This window comes from Sorex fumeus, unplaced genomic scaffold (assembly GCF_029834395.1).
Source record: "Sorex fumeus unplaced genomic scaffold, SorFum_2.1 ptg000122l, whole genome shotgun sequence".
NCBI lineage: Eukaryota > Metazoa > Chordata > Mammalia > Eulipotyphla > Soricidae > Sorex > Sorex fumeus.
The window spans coordinates 16,853,693-16,879,431 of NW_026606179.1; the positions used below are offsets into that span (position 1 = coordinate 16,853,693).

A 25,739-nucleotide genomic window follows, 5' to 3' on the forward strand; every position below is an offset into this window, starting at 1 on the left:
CCCTGCACCCTGCAGGCCTTCCCAGATCGCAACGGACCTCGCGCCTGGTGGACCCGCACCCCTGGTCTCCACCTCACTCATGTACAAACCAGCCCACGCCTCTGCCCTTGGGCCAGACTTTCAGTTTGTCCAGTGATTAGACCATGTCTGCTGACATTTCTGCTGTCTACCCAGTACGACCAGGCAGGTGGCCCTCTCAGGTGGGGGGAATCTTCCCATTTCTGAGTCCCCCCCTCCTCCATTCCTGCGTGATGCCTCTCCCCACTCTGTGTCTGACATGCCTCTTTGCCTGGGGTTCTGTGTCCCTCTGTCACCTTCACCGATTTCCTCTGGGGCTCTGTCTCCTGGCTCTGTCTTTGCAGGTCTGTCTGTCTCTCCCCGTCTGCTTCTCTCTCCACCTCTGCCCTCTCTGGTTCTGGATTCTGTCCGTCTCTCCTCTCGTCCCTCTCCTGTCTCCCAGGCTCAGCTTTCCTGTCCCCAGCCATTCCTGTGACCTTCCCAAGTTCCCCACCCCACCCCCCCTCCTGCTGCAGCTTCCGCAGCGCCTCGCGCTCAGAGCACGATGCACTGTCATCAGCCTCTCCAGGCTGGGTCTGAGGAGCCAGTGCAGGAGGGGACAGGAGCCTGAACCTGGGGTGGCCAGCAGGGTGGGCTTGGCAAGATTGCCCCCAGCCTAGATGAGAGCAGGAGGAGAGATCTTGAGATCTGTGATCTGGTGTATCCAACCCCCACCCACCCGGATTCTCCATCCCCCCTAATTCCCTTCACTGCGATCCAGGTCCATCCCTGAAGGGTGAGGTGTGTGAAAAGCAAAAGGATGATACTGGCACAGGTCCTCCTCCCTGGGGAGGCAGGTGGGATTGGGGAGAGGGGCTAGGGGGGCAACTACCTGGGTTAAAAGATGAGGTTCCTTCCCCGTCTCCATGGAGACAGGCCAGGTCTGCGGGCCCAGCCTCCTTTGCAGCATATTCAGTCTCCCTGTTCCCATGGCAACAAGGGACAGCAGGGGGGATGGGGATGGGTCAGGGTATAGGATTGGGGGAAGCTCTGGGTGCTGGGTAGAGCTGAGAAAACTTCTCGCTTTCCACCTTCTTTTCTCTGGCCTCACCACCTCCCACCCCCCTCTAAGGATTTTTCTCCGTCATTTCTCAGTTCTCAGTCTGGCCTTCAACCTTCACGTCCTTCCCCGCGGCAGGTCCTTAACCTTGCCCCAGGCTCACCTTGCCATGTTCCCCCAACCCTGTCACCCCCATAGGAGGGAAAGACACCCACATTGGGAGACAGCCAAAGTTACCAGGCTCTCACTCGCTCTACCTCTTCTACCATGCCCAGCAAGCACCTGGGGGTGTTTCACTCAGAGCAAAGGGGCGTGGGGGAGGGAGCTGTGACTCCTCAGGCCCCAGGGGTAACTGATGGGTGCTGTGTGTGTGTGACAGGCCAGGCTGTGGGTGGGTGTCAGCTGTGCTTCTCTGTACACATACACACAGAGGGGGTGGGGAGGGCGTTGGCGTGTGCTTGGAGGTGCAACAAAGTTGTACATGATAGGGTTCTTGATGTGCCTGGTGGGAGCAGTTTGTGGGGCAGTGCCGTACATTGATGTCTGTGAATTACTGAGCCACACGCGTGCACCTTTTTGTCTCTCATTCACGATGGGCAGCCATTTGGCAATTTTGCCCCATGGGCCTTTGCTCACACTCAGATCTGCAGAGATCGTGTATGTGATGTCGTGTGACTGAACAACTGCGGCCACAATGTTCCTATGAGGCCCGCATAGGTGCTCTGGGCTATTGGCTCCTGGGCTCATGTGGGGGGGGGGGTCATCCCTGTGAGTGTGTGAGAAGATACATCGGAGGGGGTGAAGCTTATAGTAAGCACCTCCTGACTGTGATTGTGTTATGTCTAGGGGTGTGTGAGAGGTGTTCACTGTGTTTCTAGGTGTGTGTGTGTGTGCGTGTGTGTGTGTGTCTCCAAGGTTGTGGGGTAGAACTGAAGTCGTGTGTGTGAAAGTACAGGCAGCTTGTGATGGAATGTGATGGTGAAAATGTGGTGGGAGGGTTTGGGATTGGGGGTGTGTCACACACACATGCCAGCACTGGGTTGTCTGAGTAATGGTCCTTCAGCAAGTTTGAGGTATACAGGTGTCTCCTGTATCTGTACAGTTGTTTCTCATTGGGTAGTCCTGAAATAACGGGGAACACACGTTAGGGTCCTCTAGGCTGTTCTCTGCGGCACCCCTCTTCCTATGAGATCCTACTTATCTCCGGTGCTCCCTCCAGCTGCCTCGCCAGAGCAGCCTCCCAGGTAGAATCTCCAGGTCCCCCGCCTCACTGAGGAGAGACCCTCTGGGCCCCCGAACTCATTGCAGTGGGCCTCTGCTCCCCTCCCCCACCCTGGCCAAACTCCCCAGTGGCCCCCCCCTTTTCTGGTCCGACCCTACAATGAAGGGATGCCGAGCTTCTCTTTCCACGCCCTGCTCGTCGGCGGCGCCACCCTCCCTCACCTTGCGGGGGTCTCGGGGATCCCCCCCTCCCGCAGCGCTTCCCTTTCCAGCAGGCACTTTGCGGAGGGGCAGGGGCGGGGGCGGGGAGGACAGCTGCAGTACCAGGGGCGGGGCCGGGGCCGTCCATCAGCGCGGCGGCGCCGCTGATTGGCCGCCGCGGCCCCCCCGCGAGCGCGGGCATATGAGGAGGCGGTGGCGGCGGCGCCGCAGACTCCGCACGGCCAGGCTGACGGCCGGACAGACGCGCGGACCGAGCCCGCCTGAGGCCCCTGCCCCGGCCCCGCGCCGCCTGCCCGCGCGCCTCTCGCCCCCGCAGCCGCCAAGATGGGGGTAGGTGCCCTGGTCGGCCGGGGCGTGCACGACACGGACGCTCCGGTGACATTGGGTGGATGCGGGAGGCCGGGCTGCGGGGTGGGGGGGCGCGCGGGGACCCCGCGTGCGGCCCATCCGGCCGGGCCATCTGCATGCGTGCGGGGGGCGGCGCGGGTGTGCGGTGCGGGCTGGCGGGTCTTTGTGGTGCGGGATGCGCGCGGGCACCCCGGCCGGCCTTGTGCGTGGCATGCTCGCTCGTGTGCGTGTGTGCGCGCGCCAGCCCCTGCCCGCCGCTTGCCTTCGTGGGACCCCGCTGGTGTCTGTCTGCAGCCCGCGTCTGGGTGTGTCTGTGTGTGTGTGTGTATGTGTGTGTGTGCAAGGGGGGATCTGCGGTGCGCAAGCCCCCTCGGCGGCGTCCCTGACCAGGTGGGGACAAGTCCAGGCTTGGGGGCCCACGCCAGATGACCTCTCGGTCTCCTTCCAGACCTGGAGGGGGGCGCTCCGCAGTGCGGCGCCGCTCGGGGCGGCCCTGTGCAGCCAGCCCCTAACCTGGGGGACAGACAGGGCCGGGGGCGCTGGGCAGCGCAGGAGGGGCTCCCCGTACCAGTCTGGGGCTGTCGTGGTCGCGGGTGTGCATGCCTCGCGTTGCCCTTGCCTCTGCGTCCGTGTGTCCTTGTCTGTCTGTGAGTCTCTCCAGCAGATGCCGCCTCCTTCCCCGACTGACCACCTGACCCCCAGCTGCAGCCCCGGATCCTCCCTCCCGTCTGGGGCAGGGCCTCGGGGTGGGCGAGAGGAGGAAGGAGGCGGGTGGGCTGGAGAGAGAACCTCGGGATGGGTGGGAGGGGGGAGGCGGGGAGGGGGGTAAGATGGCGGATGAGGGCTGATGGGTCTGGGATGGGGGGATGGAGCTGCTGCCAGGGAGGGCGGAGGGGCAAGGAAGTGGGGAGGCAGCGACCGCCTCCAGGTAAGTGGGATGGTGGAAAGGGAAGCTGTGGGCAAAGTGGAGGCTGAATGAGATAAGGGAGGGGAGGAGGGTCTTTGGGGAAGGGAATGAAGGAAGGAGGGGGGGTGCGCCTGGGGAGAGAAATCAGGTACTTCAGAGACAGACGCGGTGACAGACAGGGATGCAGAGACGAAGAGAGAAACTGAGGCTAAGACGTGAGCTTCGCCTCAAGGATGGGCATAGCTGCATGCCCTGCAGAGGAAGCGGTTCCCAGATGACCGCCCCAGACACCCGAGGGGGGTGGAGGAGCTGCGCGAGCGAGCGGGCGGGCGGGCGGGCGACTGCGCGGAACACGGCAGGAGCTGCAGAGGCGGCCGCAGCCAGACAGGCGTGTCCCCCACCCTCGGAGGCGCTCCCGCCCGCAGTGTGCCCATCTGGGCCTCCTGCCTTGACTGGGGAAGCCTCGGCGCCCCTCGGACAGATGGAAGCCTGCCCCCAAGGGAGCCTGGGCATGGCAAGGGCAAACGGGAGACACACTCACCCACCAGAGGAGGGGCTGGGCATCCCTGAGCCCTCCCTGCTCAGCCCTCCTCCCTCACACCCAGAAGTCTATCCCCTCCCCCCTCAGACCCAAGGATCTATCCCCTCACTCAGTCCAGGGTCCATACCCCAGCTTCCTCCCTCAGACCCCTCCTCCTTAGACTAGGGGTCCATCCCCCACTCCTCTTCCCTCAGACCAGGATCCAGCCCCAGCTCCTCCTCCCTCAGACCAGGATCCAGCCCCAGCCCCTCCTCCCTCAGACCCACCCAGGATCCAACCCCAGCCCTTCCTGTCTCAGACCCCAGGGTCCAGCCCAGCCCCTGGCTCCACAGAGCCCAGAGCCTCGGCTTTCCAGACCTCCCAGAGTCCCCATGAGGTGCCCCGGCTGTCTCTCCTTCTCTCCCGTTCCTGGAAGGCACTGTCCATCTCTGCCCTGTCACCGCCCTCAATTCCCTGCCCTGGCCCTTGACCATCTCCACATCTGTCCATGCTCTGCCGAAGCCCTGGCGCCTCTTGGCTGGGGCTGGCGTGTCGTCTGTGTCGTGCCTGTGACAGACGCAGTGCTGCTGCAGGACTGGCAGGGGGCCAAGCCTCCCTCCCACCCCCGACACCCCTGGGGTTCAGCCTGCAGGTCTGGGGGCCTGCTCAGGCAGCCGGGCCCTGCACAAGGTCAAGCGGGGATTAGCGTGCGCTGAGCTGCCTGCACTGGGATCCCAGCTTGGCCCCCGGCCAGCAGGGCCTGTCGGCCGCCTCGCCCCAGCATCCCCATTCGTCCCAGGCCCTGAAACTGGAGTTTTCATTTCTCTCCCTCACACTACGGCCAGTTCAAGCCAGGCCTGGCTTCTATGCCCTGAATCCTGGCCACCCCCCACACTGTCAACCAGATCTCTGAGGGTGCACATGACCCCCACCACTCCTTCAACCCTGTAGCTGCCCCCACCCACCAGAGCCCATGGCTGGTCAGTCTGAGCCCTCAGGACTGGCGACGTGTCCAGCCAGGCCATCTCCCATTGCCACCTGGCCTTTGTCCCCGCTGGAGCAAACTTCCCCCTCCATTTCTGCCAGGCCTAGAGAGTCTCCCAAGATTTGCTGAGTCCCTAGAAAGATGGAGACTGGGACATTTTCAGCGCAGGAAAAAGCGCAGGAGAGCGATGGAGGTGGGGGATGGGATGGAAGAACCCTGGGCATACAGACAGCAGGACCCAGAGGGAGGAGGCAGAGGAAGCCAGGGAGCAGGGAAGATGATGGTGGAATGGAGAGAGACATTGAGGGGAAGAAAAGCACTTGGGAGCAGGAGATGGACAGGAGGAGAGACAGGCAGAGGAAAAGGTGACCAAAGACCCTGGCATGGACCATCTTGACATTCCAAAGCTCTGAGAGCACAGCCTGACCCAGGGAGAGAGTTCCAGGGACAGAGATGGACACTCCGTGCCATAAAGACAGACGCAGGGGAGAGGCAGGATCGTGGAGGTTCCTGCAGCCCCACAGCGGGCACAGACGAGGGAGAGAAGCAGCCAGAATGACAGCAGGGCACCAGGGACGTGGGACTGAGAGAAGAGGAGGGACCAGGGGCAAATTAGAGCAAGAGAAAGGCTCAGAGGGGCCGAGAGCACCTCGGACAAGGTGCTTGCCTGGCATGCAGCCAACTCCAGTTCCATCCCCGGCATCCACCAATGCCCCCCCCCACCCAGACACCACCCCACTGAACACGACCCCAGAAACAATAGAAAACAAGTAAAGCAGATCCAGAGACCTGGAGGGACAGATCATGAGACAACAGACAGCAAGAGAGACGTTTAGGGGAGTGGAGAGAGAGGCAGAAAGAAGGTGACAGACAGAGGGGCGCGAGCTCGGGGCCAAGGGCACCCAGCCAGACTCAGTGATGCTCAGAGACGAGCCCCAGGAGACTGTGAGGAGAGATGCCCTGGCCGGCTGAGAGTGGGGCGTGGAGGGCTGGAGCCCCCCTGTCACCCCTTCTCGCCCGCAGTCTGGTGGCTCTGACAGCTATCGTGTCGCCACCTCGCAGGACAAGAAAGATGACAAGAGCTCGCCCAAGAAGGGCAAGGCCACCAAGAGCCGGGACATGGATGACCTCAAGAAGGAGGTGGCTATGGTAAGCCCTGCCCCCGCCCCCCCCCTGAACTACTTCCCACCCCCCATCCACGGCTCCCCACTTCTGTCCCTCCCCCTCACCCCCACTCACCTGCCTACCCCACACTCCTGTTCGCAGACAGAGCACAAGATGTCAGTGGAAGAGGTGTGCCGAAAGTACAACACAGACTGCGTGCAGGTGCGTGAGTCTGAGGGAGGAGGCTGGGGATGAAACCTGGGTCTGAGGGAGGAGGGGCTGAGACTCTAGACTCTTGGGTCTGAGGGAGGAGGCTCCCTGAGGGGCTGGGAGGGTACTTGGAAAGTGGGTGCAGGATTGTTCTGAGGGTTCCTATATGAGTCCTGTGTCCCCCAGGGTCTGACCCACAGCAAAGCTCAGGAGATCCTGGCCCGGGATGGGCCGAATGCACTCACCCCACCCCCCACCACTCCCGAGTGGGTCAAGTTCTGCCGTCAGCTCTTCGGGGGTTTCTCCATCCTGCTGTGGATCGGGGCCATCCTCTGCTTCCTGGCCTACGGCATCCAGGCAGGAACTGAAGATGACCCATCTGGCGACAACGTGAGTGCCGGGCTGGGCATCTGGGGACATATATATGCTCCCTCTCCCCATCCTTCAGCCTTTCCCAAAACTGCTCTCCCGCCCTTGCTCATCTCCTGGTCACAATCCCCCAGTAGAGAACCAGAGGACATACACGCAGGTTAAGGCTCAGAGAGGCTCTGGGGTTTATCCAGGGTCACACAGCAGGATGACAGGCACACCATCCCAAAGCTGTGTGCCTCAGGGACAGACACCACCAGGTGGTCGTGAATGGAACTTCGAGATGCATGAGGAGCAGCCACTGATCCGGGACCGTCTCAGCGGGTGCCCAAGGGCATGCCTGCACCAAGGACACCGACGCCAACCCCAGTGCCTACACCAGCACAGAGGGACACGAGACTCCCATGCACCAGTTTGCCAGAGAGATACGAGCACGGAGCATAGGGTTCGCTCTCAGAAAGGAACACTCCTGAAGTCTCAGACTCACACAGACCGCCAGAGAGAGACAGACGGACAGACAGCTCCACCTACAGACGCAGACACTCCTGACAGACACCCACACAGCCAGACGACAGCACACACCCAGATTCCCCAGCATGGCTGAGGAGACAGGACAGCGGGGAAGGTATTTGCCTTACAAGCAGCCAGACCTGGTTTGATCCCTGGTACCACACAGGGTTCCCCTCGCCCCACCAGGAGTAAATCCTGAGCACCCACCCCTGTGTGTGGCCCAGAAGCGAACAAAATATCCCACCAGCTTCTCCAACAGGCCAGACAGACAAACACGCAGACCAGGGAGATGAAGAAGATTGAGACACAGACCCACCCTGTGCCCAGCCCAGCAGGGAGTCAAGGAGAAAGCAAAGCTTTCTCCCTCAGGCCCCCCAAATTGGGGACTGGGGGCTCGTGGGGAGCGGTTCCTGGAAGGTCGTGACTTTGTGTCTCTCCACAGCTGTACTTGGGCATTGTGCTGGCCGCTGTGGTCATCATCACCGGCTGCTTCTCCTACTACCAGGAGGCCAAGAGCTCCAAGATCATGGAGTCCTTCAAGAACATGGTTCCCCAGGTGTGGGCGGACTCCAGCTGGGGGTGGGGGATTGGGCGGGTGGCTGAGGCTGCACCAGGGGGCAGAGTCTTCTCCAGGGACCCTGAACAGCAACCAGGGAGGTGACATGGCTTTATCCTCCCCCCCAGCAAGCCCTGGTGATCCGGGAAGGGGAAAAGATGCAGGTGAACGCCGAGGAGGTGGTCGTCGGGGACCTGGTGGAGATCAAGGGTGGAGACCGAGTCCCCGCAGACCTGCGCATCATCTCGGCTCATGGTTGCAAGGTGGGCTGGGCGGGCCAGAGTTGCCCTTTGGAGTGGGCCAGGAACACGGACCCCACAGAAGAGGTCCAGGGCGGGAACCATAGGACAGCGGGGAGGGCATTTGCCTTGCACACGCCTAACCTGGGTTCGATCCCTGATATCCCATATGGTTTCCCAAGTACTGCCAGGAACAATTTCTGACCTCAGAGCCAGGGTAACCTGAGTATCACCAGAAGTAACCCAAAAACTTAAAAATAAGAATAGGGGTCTATCACCCATTTTCCTCCCAGGAGTCCACCCCCAGCCACTCCTCTCTCAGACTCAGGGTTCCAGCCCAATCCCTCCTCCCTCAGAACCAGGGGTCCAGCCCCAGTCTCTCCTCCCTCAGTCTCTGGAGCCCCTGCACGCACCCCTACCTTTATGAATCCAACCTCTGTCCAGAGGCCAGCAGATTTTGGCCGACCCCCCCCATTACTCACCCACAGTGGAGTCTCCTCCCGCCTGTCCTCAGCCCAGCTGTACACTGAGCTCTCTAATCTCTCTCTCTCTCTCTCTCTCTCTCTCTCTCTCTCTCTCTCTCTTTCTCTCTCTCTCATCCCTGCAGGTGGACAACTCCTCACTGACTGGCGAGTCTGAGCCGCAAACCCGCTCTCCCGACTGCACGCACGACAACCCCCTGGAGACCCGCAACATCACCTTCTTCTCCACCAACTGTGTGGAAGGTGAGCTGGGCACCGTGGGGGGCCCACGTGGGAGCCGAGCCCCCCCTGCCAGAGATGCCGGCTGTAGGGCTGGGGTCCTCCCTGAGTCCAGCCCCCCGCAGACCAATCCCTTCTGGCCCACAGGCACTGCGCGGGGCGTGGTGGTGGCCACTGGGGACCGCACAGTCATGGGCCGCATTGCCACCCTGGCCTCAGGGCTGGAGGTGGGCAAGACGCCCATCGCCATTGAGATCGAGCACTTCATCCAGCTCATCACTGGCGTGGCCGTCTTCCTGGGCGTCTCCTTCTTCATCCTGTCCCTCATCCTCGGCTACACCTGGCTGGAGGCTGTCATCTTCCTCATTGGCATCATCGTGGCCAATGTGCCCGAGGGTCTGCTGGCCACTGTCACTGTAAGACCCACACCCCCAGATCTGATGAGGGAGGCCAGGGTCAGAGGGAGGAGGGTCCCACACCCCTCAATTTTGAGTTTGGAGGAGGAGCTGGAGCCTGAGGGAGGAGGACACCTGACCTGCCAGTCTAAAGGAGGAAGGAGTTGGAGTGGGAATGGGGGGGGAGGGGGGGAGGAGCAGGGTGGGAGAGGAACCTAGGGCAGGGGGAAGGAGCAGGGGCAGGGGAGAAGGAACTGAGGCAGGGGGAGGGAGCTGGGGTGGGCAGCAGGGATTTGACAAGTAATTTGGTTGCTGAAGACTCAGCCTCTCACAGCGTAACTGAGGAGGATCCTGGCACCCAGGTGCTTCTCCAACCAAGCCAGCAAACCGGAGCCAGCCAGAGATCCTACAGGGCTCAAGGCACTTGCCTTGCTTCAGTCCAACCCTGGTTCGATCCCCAGCACAATATAGGGCCCCCAAAGCACCCTGAGCACAGAGCCAGTCTCTGAGCACTGCAGAGTATGGCCCCCAAACCAAACCAAATTGAAACCAGCAAATCCCGAAACAGTCTAAGTCCTAAAGCCTTCATGGTTCTCTCACTTCTCCATAAGTTCTCAGAAGCGTTCGTGAAGCACCTGGAAGAGGAGGCAAAGGGCGGGAGTGCATAGTCCAGCCCTATCTCTGCCTCCACACGCCCTCCTGTGCCCTCATGGGCCCCATTACCTCTAGGGGTTCCTGCCCCCTACAATTAACAAGCCAACAAAGAAGATGTCAAATTTGTAAAAAAAAGAAAATAGCCCCTCCCGCTGCCCAGCCACAGTCCACTCTGAGTTGTAGCCGATGTGGGTGTCTGGTCTGTGTGTGAGTGTGTATGTGTGTGTGTATTTTGTGTGTGAATGTGTGTATAGAGAATGTGTGTGAGTGTGTGTGTATAGAGAGTGTGTGTGTGAGTGTGTGTGTGTGTAGAGTGTGTGTGTGGAATGTAAGTGTATGTGTGTGGTGGAGAGTGTGTGTGGAGAGAGAGTATGTGTGTGTGTGAGAGAGAGAGAGTACGTGTGAGTGAGTATGGAGAGTGTGAGTGTGTGTATGGAAAGTGTGAGTGTGTGTATGGAAAGTGTGTGTGTGTGGAGAGTGTGTATATGTGTGTGGAGAGTGTGTATGTGTGTGTGGAGAGTGTGTGAGTGTGTGTGAGTGCATGTGTGTGGAGAGAGAGAGAGAGAGTGTGTGTGTGTGTGTGTGTGTGTGTGTGTGTGTGTGTGTGTGTGTGAGATGCTGGTGATGCTGTTTCCAGGGTACAAAGTCGGGACCATCCTTGGGTCACTGTTCGGTTCCTCCATTCTGTTACTTCACAGAACCTGCAAATTTATCCCTTTTAGCCTACTCAGTACTACTCTAGATTTTTTTTAAAGGCTTTTTTACAGGGCCAGAGAGATAGTCCAGCAGGTAAGGTGTGAGTAAGGTGTGTACCTTGCACAGCCAACTCTGGTGCCTTCCCCTCCCCCCCAAAAAAAGGCTTCTTCAGGGCCAGGGAGAGGGCTGAGTGCCAGAGCACATGCTCTGCATGCAGGAGCTCTGGGTTCGACCTCTTGTACCACACAGTCCTACCAGCCCATCGAGGAATGATACCCCCAGGCATGCTGGGTGTGACCACAAAACTAATAGATTTTTTTTACTTAATATGCAAGCAATGTACAAACAGGATTGTCCCCTGCTGAGTCAAGGTGGATAGGACATACCCAGGTCAGCCGGGCCTCAGCCAGCCCCTGTCCCCTAGTCTGAAGGGACCCCTCTCCTGGTTGTGCCAGGGTGCCGGGGGTCAAACCCAGGGCCTTGCACATGGAGGCTCATGCTCTGCCGCTGAGCCCGGCCCCAGACCCAACTTCCAGCAAGAGCCAATAATGTGGCCCTTTCCATCCTTCATGTCACTGGACTGACTCAGTATGAATACTGGTTTCTGGCCCTTTTTGTTCAGAGGACCCCAGGGCTGCTCCTGGGGAAACCTGACCAGGCAGGACATTCCTGTGCTAAGCTGGGACCCACCCATGCACTGGTGATCATTAAGGCCTGGGGGGTTGTTCTATTTTGGGATCATACTGAGTGATGCTCCTCTAGAAGTGTTTGGGGAAGCAGGCAGTGTTGGGGACCTAATCTGGGCTGATCTGCATGGATGAATCATATGATTTCTCTCCCAGCCCCGTGTGTTAGAAATTTATCCCTGTTTTTCCTTGGTTTGGTTTGGTTTTAGGATCACACCCGGCAATGCTCAGGGATTACTCCTGGCTCTGCACTCATAAATTACTCCTGGCAGTGCTTGGGGTACCATATGGGATGCCAGGGATTGAACCTGGGTCAGCTGCATGCAACGCACACGCCCTCCCCACTATACTATCACTCCAGTCCCAGAAACTTATCCCTGTAGCTGAAGCTCCTGGACCTTAGTTCTCAGGTTCATCCTGTATTTCTCCTTTTCACTCCTTTATCCTTTGCTTGTTTGTTTTGGGTGGCCACACTTGGTGGAGCTCAATTCAGTGTCAGGGCAGGGGGGCAGTCACCCCGTGGTGCTTGGAGGCGGGGACTGAAGTCAGGCAAGTGCTCCAGGCATCCGAGTCCCTCTGCCTGGCCCTGTTGTCCACCTTTAGTTCCACCAAGTATCTAGGCTGCTGTGAGTGGACAAGGGGTCAGTTTGGGGCCTTTGTGAAATGCTGGTTCCATGAACATTTTGGCCGCTGTCTGTTGGGTGAGCCCATTGCAGTGGTGTGTCAGGCAGTGCTGGCTTTGCTGAGTGGGGCATTTGGGTGACCTCCCCCTGTCCCTCTCCAGGTGTGTCTGACGCTGACTGCCAAGCGCATGGCACGCAAAAACTGTCTGGTGAAGAACCTGGAGGCTGTGGAGACCCTGGGATCCACATCTACCATCTGCTCCGACAAGACTGGCACCCTCACCCAGAACCGCATGACCGTCGCCCATATGTGGTTTGACAATCAGATCCACGAAGCGGATACCACAGAGGACCAGTCAGGTGAGGGACAATGGGTAGGGTGTACCCTGGAAGGGCCCTGGAGGCCTCTGGGGTCCCGCCCCTCCCCCCCCCCCCCCCAGGTTGCTCCCTGCGCTGACAGCCACCTCCCTCAGGGACCTCGTTCGACAAGAGCTCACACACCTGGGTGGCGCTGTCCCACATCGCCGGGCTCTGCAACCGCGCTGTCTTCAAGGGCGGCCAGGACAACATTCCCGTGCTCAAGGTAGGCTGCAGCCACTCCCTGCCCCGCCCCTGCCCGCCCTCCGCTGTAGCTCTCTGACGCCCCCGCTTGTCCCTCCCCCAGAGGGACGTGGCTGGTGACGCCTCTGAGTCTGCCCTGCTGAAGTGCATCGAGTTATCCTCCGGCTCCGTGAAGCTGATGCGGGAACGCAACAAGAAAGTGGCCGAGATCCCCTTCAACTCCACCAACAAGTACCAGGTACCAGGGCCCGCAGCGATGGTACAGCGGGGAGGGCACTTGCCTTGCACACGGCCAACCTGGGTTCAATCCCCGACATCCCACAGGGTCCCTTGGGGACTGCCAGGAGTGATCCCTAAGTGCAGAGCCAGGAGTAACCCGTGAGCGTGGCCCAGGATGAGGAGTAACCCCTGGTGTGACCCAAAAACAAACAAATAATATATATAAATGAGAACAAAATATAAAATCTGGGCCAGAGAGATCCTACACTGGGGAAGGTGCTCCCCTTACCGCTATTTCTCTGGGACAGTTGCCAGGCTATTTCCAATGAGGGTACACTATTTTGTACAGACTCACTTTATTATTAGTTTTATTTGGTTTTGGTATCACTCCAGGCTGTGCGATCAGGTATCACACCTGGCAGTGCTCAGGGACCATATGGGATGCTGGGGATCAAATGAGGGCAACTGCAGCCACATATGAGGCAGTGCCTTAACCACTACACCATCTCTTTGGCCCCGTTACTCACATTTTTTTGGGGGGGGGGCACTTTGGACCACACCTAGCGATGCTTGTGGCTTACTCCCATTGTAAGCATCTTACCCACTCTACTATCTCTCCAGCCCCCTCACTTCTTTTTTTTTTTAAAGATCCTTTTGATATTAGGAGGTCGCAGGGAGACAGGGGACACTGTGAACTGGGAAGGGCAATGGGGGCTTTATGTGGAGGTCCTCTCGATGGTCCAGGTGAGTGGAAGAGCAGCAGGAGCAAGGGAGAAGGTGTCAGAATCAAGTGTATTTTGGAAGTGAGCAGAGCAGAGGCTCCAATGAGCCAGTGTGGGATAATAGAATATCAAGAAAGCAGAGAGAGGGGCTGGAGCAATAGCACAGCAGGTAGGGCATTTGCTTTGCACGTGGCCGACCTGGGTTCGATTCCCAGCATCCCACATGGTCCCCCAAGCACTGCCAGGAGTAATTCCTGAGTGCAAAGCCAGGAATAACCCTTGTGCATCACCGGGTGTGACCCAAAAATCAAAAAAGCAAAAAAAAAAAAGGAAAAAAAAAGCAGAGAGAGAGAGAGAGAGGAATCCTTAGATGTTGGAACACAGAGAGCCAGAAATGTCTAGGAGCTCAGAAACTTGTAGAGAGAAACAGAGAATGATCCCTGGGATAGAGCTACGGGCTCTGGGCCGGGACGGGGCTCACATTGAGAGCATTTGCCTTGCATGAGTGAGGAGCTGGGGAATGGGCCAAAAGGATGGAGCCCCCAGTTTGAGCCTACAGGACCCTTCAAGCACCACCAGATCTGGGACCTCCTCCCTCAAAAAAATGTTTGGGCAGGGGTCAGAGCAGGTAGAGCATTTGCCTTGCACATGGCTGAACCTGGGTTCAATCCCCAGAATCCCATATGGTCCCCTGAGCACTGAGAGAAGTAATTCCTGAGTGCAGAGCCAGGAGTCACCCCTGAGCATTGCCGGGTGTGGGCCCCGAACAAAAAATCAAAATACTTGGGCAGTACCCTTGGGGAAGCCAGTGCTGTTCTGTTGTGGCCCCCATGGCTCTGCGGGGGTGTAGGGGTCACCCCATCCCGCGGTGGGTGCAGGCTGCCTCTGCTCTGCCTGCAGCTCTCCATCCACGAGACCGAGGACCCCAACGACAACCGCTACCTGCTGGTGATGAAGGGCGCCCCTGAGCGCATCCTGGACCGCTGCGCCACCATCCTGCTGCAGGGCAAGGAGCAGCCACTGGATGAGGAGATGAAGGAGGCGTTCCAGAACGCGTACCTGGAGCTCGGCGGCCTGGGCGAGCGAGTGCTAGGTGTGCACTGGGGAGGGTCTGGCTGCGGCTGAGGCTGGACCAGCTCCCGGGGAGCAAGGGAAGGGTCATTTCCTGGGGCCAGGGGCAGGAGGGTATGTCCCTAAACAAATGAATTGAGTGTGTGAGTGGATGGATGAGTAAGTGAGGGAATACATGAGGGAATGAATGAATGCATGAGGGAATGAATGAATGCATGAGGGAGGGACCAGATGAGGGAATGGGTGACACATGAGCGAATCAATACATGGGTAAGAGAGGATGCAGCTTTGGGATCTGCGTGTTGACTGACCAGCAGACCCCCTGGGGAGACTGGCCACTAGACCTGCAGGCAGGGGAGACTGGGGGTGCAGGAGGGTGAGGGGAAGCTTGAATCCTGACACCCCAATCCCGCCTGGCCACCAGGTTTCTGTCATTACTACCTGCCCGAGGAGCAGTTCCCTAAGGGTTTTGCCTTCGACTGCGATGACGTGAACTTCACCACTGACAACCTCTGCTTTGTGGGTCTCATGTCCATGATCGACCCACCCAGGGCAGCTGTCCCCGATGCCGTGGGCAAGTGCCGAAGTGCAGGCATCAAGGTGAGGCCCCGGGGCCATGGTGGGGAGGCAGGGTCGGGGCCTGGGGAACAGCCCGGGAGGCTGGACCAACCAACCACCATGCTGGCAGGTCATCATGGTCACTGGCGATCACCCCATCACGGCCAAGGCCATCGCCAAGGGTGTGGGTATCATCTCCGAGGGCAACGAGACGGTGGAGGACATCGCAGCCAGGCTCAACATTCCCGTCAGCCAGGTCAACCCCCGGTGAGCCCCCTGCTTGGGAGGGGCCTGAGGTCCTCAGGGGACCTCCCTGTGGATGGGTCCTGTGTCCTGTTGCTCTCCAAAGGGGTGCATGAGCCACTATGCGGCAACCAGGTGGGCTCAAGGTGGAGGCTTGCACTCAGTCCCCCTCTCACGGCCTCCCTTCCACATCCCTCTCTCTAAAACCACCTGCTGGACAAAGAAAGTTCAGGCACTTATCTTGCATGAAGCTGACCTAGTTCAATTCCTGGTACCGCATATGGTTCCCAAGCACAGAGCCAGGCGTAGCCCCTGAGCACCACCAGGTGTGACCCAAACTGACTCACCCCACACAAATAAATAAAATCTACGGGCCGGAGTGATAGTACAGCTGGGAGGGCACTTGCCTTGCAGGCAGATGACCCCGATTTGATCCCCAGCATCCCATAGGGTCCTCCCAGCCTTGTCAGGAGTGATCCCTGAGTGCAGAGCCAGGAGTAAGCCCTGAGCACTGCTGAATGTGGCCCCAAAATCAAACTGGAAAAGAAAAGCTAAATCAAATGACCTGGTAATTCCTAGATGGGGGGATCAAAGGGTACCTCCTCCCCCTCTGCTTGATTTTATTCATCCCTCTCTCCTGCCTCCAAACCCCTCCAAGTCCGTGACCCTTTCTGGATTGTCCCCGCCAGCCTACTGTCCCAGGATCTCTCTCTCTCTCTCTCTCTCTCTCTCTCTCTCTCTCTCTCTCTCTCTCACACACACACACACACACACACACACACACACGTTCCCCTGTGGCCGCCCCTTCTGAGGAGCTCTTTATCTCCTGTCTGTGTATCTGGCCAGCCGCCGCCCCACCTGCCCTGACCATGCTCCGCTTTTCCAGGGACGCCAAGGCCTGTGTGATCCACGGCACTGATCTCAAGGACTTCACCTCGGAGCAGATTGACGAGATCCTGCAGAACCACACAGAGATTGTCTTTGCCCGCACCTCACCCCAGCAGAAGCTCATCATCGTGGAGGGCTGTCAGAGACAGGTGGGGCACCTCTCCGGGGAGCCCTGGAGCAAGGTCCTGGGAGGGGTGCCTGGCGCTGCGGGGGGCACCAGTGACTCGGGCTTCCTCCTTACCCGCTTTTCCTCCAGGGAGCCATCGTGGCTGTGACAGGAGATGGTGTGAATGACTCCCCTGCCCTCAAGAAGGCCGACATTGGCGTGGCCATGGGCATCGCCGGCTCTGACGTGTCCAAGCAGGCGGCCGACATGATTCTGCTTGATGATAACTTCGCCTCCATAGTCACCGGGGTGGAGGAAGGTGAGTTGGTGGCCCTATTGGTGGGGGCTCCCAAATCTGACATCCAGGAAAAGCATGGGATGGGGGAAACGGGCCAGGACTTCAGCCACTGATCCCTTCCCTGGGGTGGACACTCTGGAGTGCGGAGAGCCTTCGAGGCAGGGCAAGACTGAGTTGACCCATTTCTGGGTCCACTGTTACCCAGCACAGGCTTAGCCTGGTAGGGGAGACTTAGATTGAAAGCATTTTGAATATTTTAAAATATTATTTTAAAGAGGTACAGGGGCTGGAGGCTTGAGTGATAGTACAGCGAGTAGGGCATTTGCCTTGCATGCGGCTGACCCAGCTTCGATTCCCAGCATCTCATATGGTCCCCTGAGCACTGCCAGGGGTAATTCCTGAGTACAAAGCCAGGAGTAATCCCTGTGCATTGCCAGGTATGGCCCAAAAAGCAAAAAATAAAATAAAATAGGGGCTAAAATACTGGGGCTGGAGTGATAGTACAGAGGGTAGGGTGTTTGCCTGCACACTGCCAACCCAAGTTTGATTCCCTGGTGTCCCATATGGTCCCCAAAGCCCCACCAGGGGTGATCCCTGAGCACAGAGCCGGGAGTAAGTCCAAAATGGTGGCCCAAAAATCAAAAGAAAAAAAAAAGGACTCATATTGCCTAGAGAGAAAATTCAAGGATGAGGCACTCACTTTGCAGCAGATGACCCAAATTCCATCCCCAGCATCCCATACGATCACTTGAGTCTACCAGGAGTGAGTGAGCTCTGAATGCAGTCAGGAGTAAGCCCTGAGCACAGCTGCCCCCCCCACCAAAATAAATGAAATAAAATAGGGGCTGAGAAGTGCATATGCCCAACCTGGGTATGGATCCTCACACCAATAGTCCCCCTTCATTGTTGGGGTGACCCAGGGAGTCCTGGCATCTCAGGGCACAAGCAATACCACATCCTCAGACCTCTGCATTAAACAACAGCGCAGCGGGCTCCCGGGGCTTCCTGAGCGTGGGAAGATTCCCCAAAAAATGGAAAATAAAATATTAAAAAGGGCCAGAGAGGGGCTGGAGTGATAGCACAGCAGGTAGGGTGTTTGCCTTGCACGCGGCTGACCTGGCTTTGATTCCCAGCATCCCATATGGTCCCCCGAGCACCTCCAGGAGTAATTTCTGAGTGCAGAGCTAGGAGTAACCCCTGTGCATCGCTGGGTGTGACCCAAAAAGCAAAAAAAAAAAAAGAGGGGGGCAGAGAGGTAGGACAGCAGGGAAGGAGCTGGCCTTGCATGCAGCCAGCCCAGGGACCATCCCTAGCACTGCAGAAGATCCCCTAAGCCCTGCCAGGAGTAAGTCCTAAGCACAGTTGGGTGTGGCCCATCACATAAAAAGAATATTAATAAAATAAAATAGTCCAACCGTGGGGAAGCAGGATGTCCTGAAGGAACCCTGATGAGGCTCCCTCCCCCAGCTGGGGCCTGGGGCCTAGGAAGCTTCCAGCACCTGTAGGGATCAGGCCCTCTCAGGGCCAGGCTAGAACTGCTCAGAGGAAAGTGTGTAAAGGAGCTGAAGACAGGGGTCCCAGCAGTATGGAAGGGAACAGGAGGGCTCCCAAGCCACAGAACCCCCAGTACCGCCTCCCGACAGACCTTCCCAGGGTCACAGATGGCGCTTGCTCCCACTTAATTTTATTCTGGTCATTAAAGCAACTCACGATAATTATAGAACATGTAGAGAAGCATTAAGAAGAAAATTGGCATCACCCGTAACCTCAGCATCCAGAAATAACCACAGTTCATGCTGTGATGCTGCTTTCTTCAGCGTCTCTCGCCCATTTGAAATGTCCCTGGTGGATAAAACAATTGATGATAAGAGAGAATTCAAACAGCAAATTAAATGCCTGGATCCCTCGTCGCCTCATCCCGGGGGAAAGCTGTGGTTAACTCTTCCTTCAGCAGACGCGCTCTCTGTGCACATGCCATGCCCACTCTCACTGGCACACACTGTCACACCGGGCTGGCACACCTCGCACAGGGAGGGCATCGTGCACGGTGCTAGGAGGCCAAACATTCCACAACTGGGGCTGGAGAGATAGCACAGCTGGTAGGGCGTTTGCCTTGCATGCGGCCAACCCAGGTTCGATCCCCAGCATCCCATATGGTCCCCCGAGCACCGCCAGGAGTAATTCCTGAGTGCAAAGCCAAGAGTAATCCCTGTGCATCACCAGGTGTGATGCAAAAGAAAAAAAATTCAACAACTGGAACCAGAAAGATAATACAGCAGGGAGGGCACTTGCCTTGCACAAGGAGGACCTGGGTTCAATTCCCATATGAACCCTGGAGCATCGCTGGGTGTGGCCCCAAAACAAAAACAAGCAAATTGAAAACAAGTTCAGCAGCAAATAAGTTTACACATTGTTTCTAAGAGGGAAGCAGTGGGCAACTATGATTATGACCAGGGTCCTACCTGGTCTGGGTGGACAGGGAAGGTCTCTCTGGGAAGAAAAACAACACGCATTAGGGAAGCGTGCAGAATAGCCTGAGTGAACCCCCATATGCCATCCCCCAGTCGAGAGAATGAGAAGGCCATGCTAAGCATGTTTGATTTCCCTTGACTGCCTCCCCCCCCCCCTCCCACACACACACACACACACACAGGTCCATGTAGAGGCACATTTGAGTCAGCATTTATTTCCCCATAAATACTTCAGGATGAGACACAGTTAGTTTTGTGAAGATAGTGCCTTATAGGGATATAAAATTATTGGTGTGATCAGCTGGGCATCTTATTTCACTTCATTTTATTTTGGGGTTTGGGGACCATACCTGGTGGTGCCTGGGGGCTGCTTCTAGTTCCATGCTCGTGGGTTGCTCCTGGCAGTCCTGGGGCTCCGACCCGGCTCCTGCCTGCAAAGCCTCTGCCCCAGCCCTATACTTTACTGTGATGAAGCCTACTATCCTAATATAGGACAAGTCCTACTGTCATATACTCTGTCTTTCTTTGGGGGGAAGGGCAGAGGGGGCTGGCGTATATTCCTGGTGATGCTTGGGGCGCTATACAGTGCTGGGGATCAAACCCAGATCGTGCGCCCACAAAGCATACACGCCAACCCTTTGAGCCTGAGCCGTCTCCCTGGCCCCTTCCATGCCCTTTTCATCATGTGTCCTGTTGCTTTTCAGCAGTGAGGACAGGTGGAGGAGGGGTGCAGGGTTCATCTTTAGGTCCCTTTCACTTTACATACACAGTATGAATTAAATCTGGGAATTAAACCAGGGTCGGCCACTAATAAAGACTCTTTTACATGGCCGCTTACCTTGGACTCTCTCTCTCTGGGCCTGAACCATACACAAACATGCAAACACCAGACCCCAGAGAAGCTCGAGAGCATGAGTAGCCCCACTGGGGTTTGGTCAGGTCCCTTCCCCATCTGACTCCCTCCACTGAGATAACCACCATTCTGCCCTTGAGTCCTGAACCCTACTTAAATGGATTCAGACTGGGTCTGAGCGATAATCTGGCAGGGAGTGTGTTTGCCTTGCATGTGATCAACCTGAGTCCAAACCCCAGAATCCCGTAGAGTCCCTCGAGTACCACCAGGAGTAATTCCTGAGGGCAGAGCCAGAAGTAACCTCTGAGCATTGCTGGTGTGACCCCCCCAAAAAAATAAATAAAATTAATGGAATCAGGCAAAATACATGCTTTTTTTTTTTGCAGTGACACCCTGTGGTGCTCAGGGGCTATTCCTAGCAGCTCTCCTAAGTGACCCCTAACAGTGCCCAGGGGAGCATAAGTGGTGCCAGGATTTTAACTGGGGTCAGTGGGAAGCAAGGCGAGCACTTTAGCCCCTGTTCTCCACTCCCCCCCTCCCCCCAGCTCTAAGATGCAGGCATTGGGTTTGCCTTTTCCTGCTCCTCCTCATAGTGGTGGGCTTCACAGAGCCAGGTGTGGGAGTAGCCTTGTCACAAAGAATTTCATAGTTTATGTATCCACCTGACATGTGGATGGATACAGGGTCCATACTGGCTTGGGGCTCTTTGACTAAGGTTGTGGGGAAGATTCTTGTACTTATTGGTGGGTATAAGCATTCATTTCTCTCTCTCTCTTTTTTTTAATGTTTTGTTTTTGTTTTGGCCCCACACCTGGCAGTGCTCAGGGGTTACTCCTGCGTCTGCACTCAGGAATCACTCCTGGTGGGCTTTGGGGACCATATGGGATGCTGGGACTTGAACCAGGGTTGACTGCGTGCAGAGCAAGTACCTTCCCTGCTCCAACCCCAAGCATTAATTTCTCTTGGGTATAAACCTAGGGGTGAGATCACTGACTCAACAAAGTCAGGGAGAGGCCAGAGAAGTAGTAAACGGGGAAGACAGTTTCCTGGCATATAGCCCACCTGGATTTGATCCTCGGCATCTCATGTAGTCCTCTGAGCCCACCAGGAGTACTCCTTAGTACACAGTAACCCTTGAGCGTTACTAGGTGTGCCCCAGAATTTTAAAAAAAGTTAACAGATGGTCAGGGGTAAGGTAGAGGGAGGTGAGGTGGGTTTTTTTTTTTTTTGTATTTTTTGTCTTTTTGGGTCACACCCTGCAATGCTCAGGGGTTACTCCTGGCTCTGCACTCAGGAATTGCTCCTGGTGGTGCTTCGGGGGCCATATGGGATGCTGGTGATGCAAGGCAAATGCTCTACCCGTACTATCGCTCTGGCCCTGGTAGAGGGAGGTTTAATAGAAACCGCCACACAGTCTTCAAAGTGTTGTGTTTCGGGTCTGGAGTGGTAGCACAGTGGATAGGGATAGGTGGCCTTGCATGCGGCCGATCCTGGTTCAATTCCCAGCATCCCATATGGTCCCCCAAGCACTGCCAGGGGTGATTCCTGAGTGGACGAGCCAGGAGTGGCATTGCCAGGTATGATCCAAAAAGCAAAAAAAAAATTATTGTGTTTCAAGAATATTCGAATGGGGGGCATGGGCAAAAGTTTATACAGAAAGACAGGTAGGTGCCAGAGACATAGCAAAGCATGTAGGGAGCTTGCCGGCACCCCATAGGGTCCCCATAGCACCTCCAGGAATAATTCCTGAGTGCAGAGCCAGGAGTAATCCCTGAGCAACGCTGGGTGTGGTCCAAAAACCAAAAAAGGAAAGGAAGGCAGGTAGATGAGGATTCAGTGGGTGAGACAAGAGAGCGAGCAGAGGGCCGCGATGCCTGGGTCTCAGGATGTTCCTACCACAGGCCGCCTGATCTTCGACAACCTCAAGAAGTCCATCGCTTACACCCTGACCAGCAACATCCCCGAGATCACGCCCTTCCTGCTGTTCATCATGGCCAACATCCCTCTGCCCCTGGGCACCATCACCATCCTCTGCATCGACCTGGGCACTGACATGGTGAGTCCTGGCCATGGTCCCGGGTGAGCCCCTGGGCGACCTCTCCCCTGCTCACCAGCTCACTCCCGGGCAGGTCCCTGCCATCTCCCTGGCCTACGAGGCTGCTGAGAGCGACATCATGAAGAGACAGCCCAGGAACCCACGCACTGACAAACTGGTGAATGAGAGGCTCATCAGCATGGCCTATGGGCAGATCGGTGAGAACCCTGGGATGGGGACACCGTGGGCGCTCGGGGGCCCTGAGTCCATTGGACAGACCCCGAGTAGGGCTCGGTGCTCGTAGAGGGGAGGAGGCACCAAGGGGGGGTGCAGCACAAGTGAGGTGCACCCAGGGAGCAGGTGGCTGAAAGGCAGCACCCACATGGGGGTCCTCCAATGCACTGCAGGATGGGAAGTTCAAGAGCAGCCTATGGGGGCTGGAGTGATAGCACAGCAGGTAGAGCGTTTGCCTTGCACACAACCAACCCAGGTTCAATTCCCAGCATCCCATATGGTCCCCCAAGCACCATCAGGAGTAATTCCTGAGTGCATGAGCCAGGACTAACCCCTGTGCATTGCTGGGTGTGACCCAGAAAGAAAGAAAAGCAGCCTATGAAGGCCGGAGGGGGCTCAGTAGCTCAGGCAGCCGCAGTGCAGGCCTAGCACACAGGAGGCTGGCACTACATGGGGCCAGGTGCCCCCAACACATACACACACAGCCTTTAAATTCTCTCAGGGCATGAGTGACTCTCCTCCCTGTTCTCAACCTCCTGTTTGAGTGGGAATATGCAGACCCCTCCAGGCACTGAGCTCCCAGCCCTGGGGGCACCCCAGCCATCTCACCAGGGTTTCTGTTGTGGGGACAGAGCCCCTGGGAAGTCATTCCTGTAGTGGGGAACTGTTCAGCTCAAGCTCGGGGATCATCAGGGAGTTCCTGAGAGACAGGTGGCCAGGGATATCCAGGTTCTCCATCTCGGGAGAGCCCCCTGAGATACCTGCTGCAGGACACCCATTTGGGGCGCCCACTGCCAAGTGGCACTTCCGGTGACCTCGGGAAGCACAGTGATGCTCACACTGGAGGACTCAGGTGGCCCGCCAGCCCCTGCAGAGCCTGTCCTCACCTCCCTTCTCCTATAGGAATGATTCAGGCCCTCGGAGGCTTTTTCTCCTACTTTGTCATCCTGGCGGAAAATGGCTTCCTGCCTAGCAACCTGGTGGGTATTCGGCTGAACTGGGACGACCGCACCATCAATGACCTGGAGGACAGTTATGGACAGCAGTGGGTGAGTGGGCACGCCCCACCCCCACTCCCCAGCTCAGTACAGAGGATGCTGGGAGATATCACGCACACCCCTTATGGCCAAGGCCCCTCTGCCCGGGGTTGCATCAAGACCCCTCAGCCCTTCCCATCCTGGGCGTGGTCTCAGTCCCAGCACTCTGACGTCAGACCACTCTGGAGGCCTCTGGTGGGGCCCTTGTACAGAACCGAGTTAACCTCTCTCTGCCCCATTATATCTCCCGACTCTGCTAGAGATCCTGGAAGCCCCCTGGCGCTGTGCCCTACCTGCCCTAAAGCCCAAGCCATGCGGAGTGTGCCGAGTCCAGGGTGGGATGGGCGTGGTCTGGGCGTGGCCGGACAGACCCTGATGGCTGGTCATCTGAGGGGCGTGGCCTGAGCTGATTGGGGAAGGTGTTAGGGCGGGGCCATGGTCCCACTGAGCCCCCATCCTCTGTTGCCACAGACCTATGAGCAGAGGAAAGTGGTGGAGTTCACCTGCCACACAGCCTTCTTCGTGAGTATCGTGGTGGTCCAGTGGGCTGACCTGATCATCTGCAAGACCCGGAGGAACTCGGTCTTCCAGCAGGGCATGAAGTGAGTGCAGCGGGGCTGGGTCTGTCTGTCCCATCCCTGTGTCTGTCTGTATCTCTCCCGTCCGGCTCTGGTTTTGCCTCTCAGTGGTCGTGTTTGTCCTAGACTCTCTGACTCTCCCGGTGTGGGGGGTGGGGAGGGACGAGGGACGGGTTCTGGGGCCCCTCCCTTCCAGGCTTCCTGTCTCCATCTTGCTGGGTCTTCCCCTGCCTCTCCGCCGCTGTCGCCCCCCTGTCCCCCGTGTCTCAGCCTGTCCAGCTCTGGGTGGGTCTCTAGGTGGGTGGTGAGCAGGATGGGAACGCGGGAGTCAGATTCTCTGCACCCACCGCACCCCTACCTGTGCCTCCAGGAACAAGATCCTGATCTTCGGCCTGTTCGAGGAGACAGCCCTGGCCGCTTTCCTGTCCTACTGCCCCGGCATGGACGTGGCCCTCCGCATGTACCCGCTCAAGTGAGTGCTCCTCGCTGACCGCAGCACCTCACCCTTCCAGGCCTCTCTGGATCCCTCCCTCTTGCAGGTCCCCATAGCCTGCAGGGGAGTGAGAGGGCTCTCCCCAGTGGGCACTGGCCGTCCATGCCCATCCCACTCTGACGCCTGCCCTCTCTGCCCCCACAGGCCCAGCTGGTGGTTCTGTGCCTTCCCCTACAGTTTCCTCATCTTCGTCTACGACGAAATCCGCAAGCTCATTCTGCGCAGGAACCCCGGGGGTGAGGGAGCAGGCTGGGGGGCCGCAGGGGGACAGCCGGGGCCGGGATGGCCGGGACAAGCTCTGGGGGTGACTTCTAGGGTGCTGACTATACTCTCTGCCCCCTTCCCTGTGTCTCTGTCCCCGTGGCTCTGTCTCCGTGGCTCTGTCCCTGTGTCTCTGTCCCCATATCTCTGTACCTGTGTCTCTGGCTCTGTGTCTCTGTCTCCGTGTCTCTGTGTCTGTGTCTCTGTCCCTGTGTCTATCCCTGTGTCTCTGTCTCTCTGTCCCTGTGTCTCTCTCCCTGTGGCTGTGTCCTGTGTGTCTCTGTCCTGGTGTCTCTATCCCTGTGTCTCTGTCTCCGTGGCTCTCTTTCTGTGTCTGTCCCCGTGGCTCTGTCCTTGTGTCTCTGCCTCTTCCCTGTGTCCGTGTCCCTCTGTCCCCTTCACTTCGTGCCCGTGTGTCTCTCTCCACCTGTGTCCACTTGTGTGTGTGTGTCTTCCCTTTTCTGTCTCTCTACAGGTTGGGTGGAGAAAGAAACCTACTACTGACCTCAGCCCCGCCACATGGCCGTCTCTTCCCCGCCCCCATGCCCAGGACAGCCCCCTCCAGTCCCCCGCATTTTGTATTCTGGGGGGAGGGGCCCTCTCTCCCTGTGGTTCCGCCTCAGCCCCCACTCCCTCCAGGTATCTCCTGCCTCTCGCCTCCCCCCCACCCTCTGGCTGGCTTCTCGCCCCGCCCCAGCCCCGCCCCTGGTCCAGGCCCCGCCCCTGGCCCCGCCCGGCCCTGGCCCTGGCCCCGCCTCTCTCCTTTCTCTTTTCTGTGTCTGTTCTCACCTGCTCACCCACTCCCAGCCGCCTCCCTGGGCTCTTTTATACTCCCCTTCACCCCGGCTGACGCCGTCTCTGGTTCTGGACAATTATCAAATATATCAGTGGGAGAGAGAAGCCGTGTGTGTCACGCTTGCTTTCTGGTCCTGGGGGTGGGGGTGGGCGTGTGGGCAGGACAGCGTGCCCTGCGCGGGGTGACTCATGCTCCCCCAGAAATGGAGCCTGGCAAGAGCTTGGGAGCCGCAGAATCGCAGAATCGGGGAGTCCTTGACTCACGGCCTTTTGTTTTGTTTGCAGTGCCAGGGAGTCAAAGCTGGGTCTCGGG

General features: G+C 57.8%; 1 protein-coding gene across 1 annotated transcript; it reads left to right on the forward strand.

Annotated features, from left to right (window-relative positions):
- The first annotated feature begins 2,677 nt into the window (after positions 1 to 2,677).
- Positions 2,678 to 25,531, forward strand: ATP1A3 (ATPase Na+/K+ transporting subunit alpha 3). Its single transcript, XM_056136756.1, has 23 exons — positions 2,678 to 2,830; positions 6,323 to 6,409; positions 6,527 to 6,586; positions 6,761 to 6,964; positions 7,896 to 8,009; positions 8,138 to 8,272; positions 8,856 to 8,973; positions 9,097 to 9,365; positions 12,165 to 12,363; positions 12,477 to 12,586; positions 12,668 to 12,802; positions 14,406 to 14,598; positions 15,001 to 15,176; positions 15,265 to 15,401; positions 16,264 to 16,414; positions 16,522 to 16,690; positions 21,895 to 22,049; positions 22,123 to 22,246; positions 23,166 to 23,311; positions 23,771 to 23,901; positions 24,248 to 24,349; positions 24,515 to 24,606; positions 25,107 to 25,531. Exons 1-23 carry the CDS (start codon positions 2,825 to 2,827, stop codon positions 25,133 to 25,135), a joined length of 3,042 nt encoding a protein of 1,013 aa, XP_055992731.1. The 5' UTR covers positions 2,678 to 2,824; the 3' UTR covers positions 25,136 to 25,531.
- The last annotated feature ends 208 nt before the right edge of the window (positions 25,532 to 25,739 follow it).

Bases quoted from the DNA above. Each gene is read 5' to 3' on its own strand.
- ATP1A3 (XM_056136756.1), top strand. The intron at 9,366-12,164 runs GTAAGACCCACA...GTCCCTCTCCAG, and splicing joins GTCTGCTGGCCACTGTCACT to GTGTGTCTGACGCTGACTGC. The intron at 24,350-24,514 runs GTGAGTGCTCCT...CTGCCCCCACAG, and splicing joins CTCCGCATGTACCCGCTCAA to GCCCAGCTGGTGGTTCTGTG.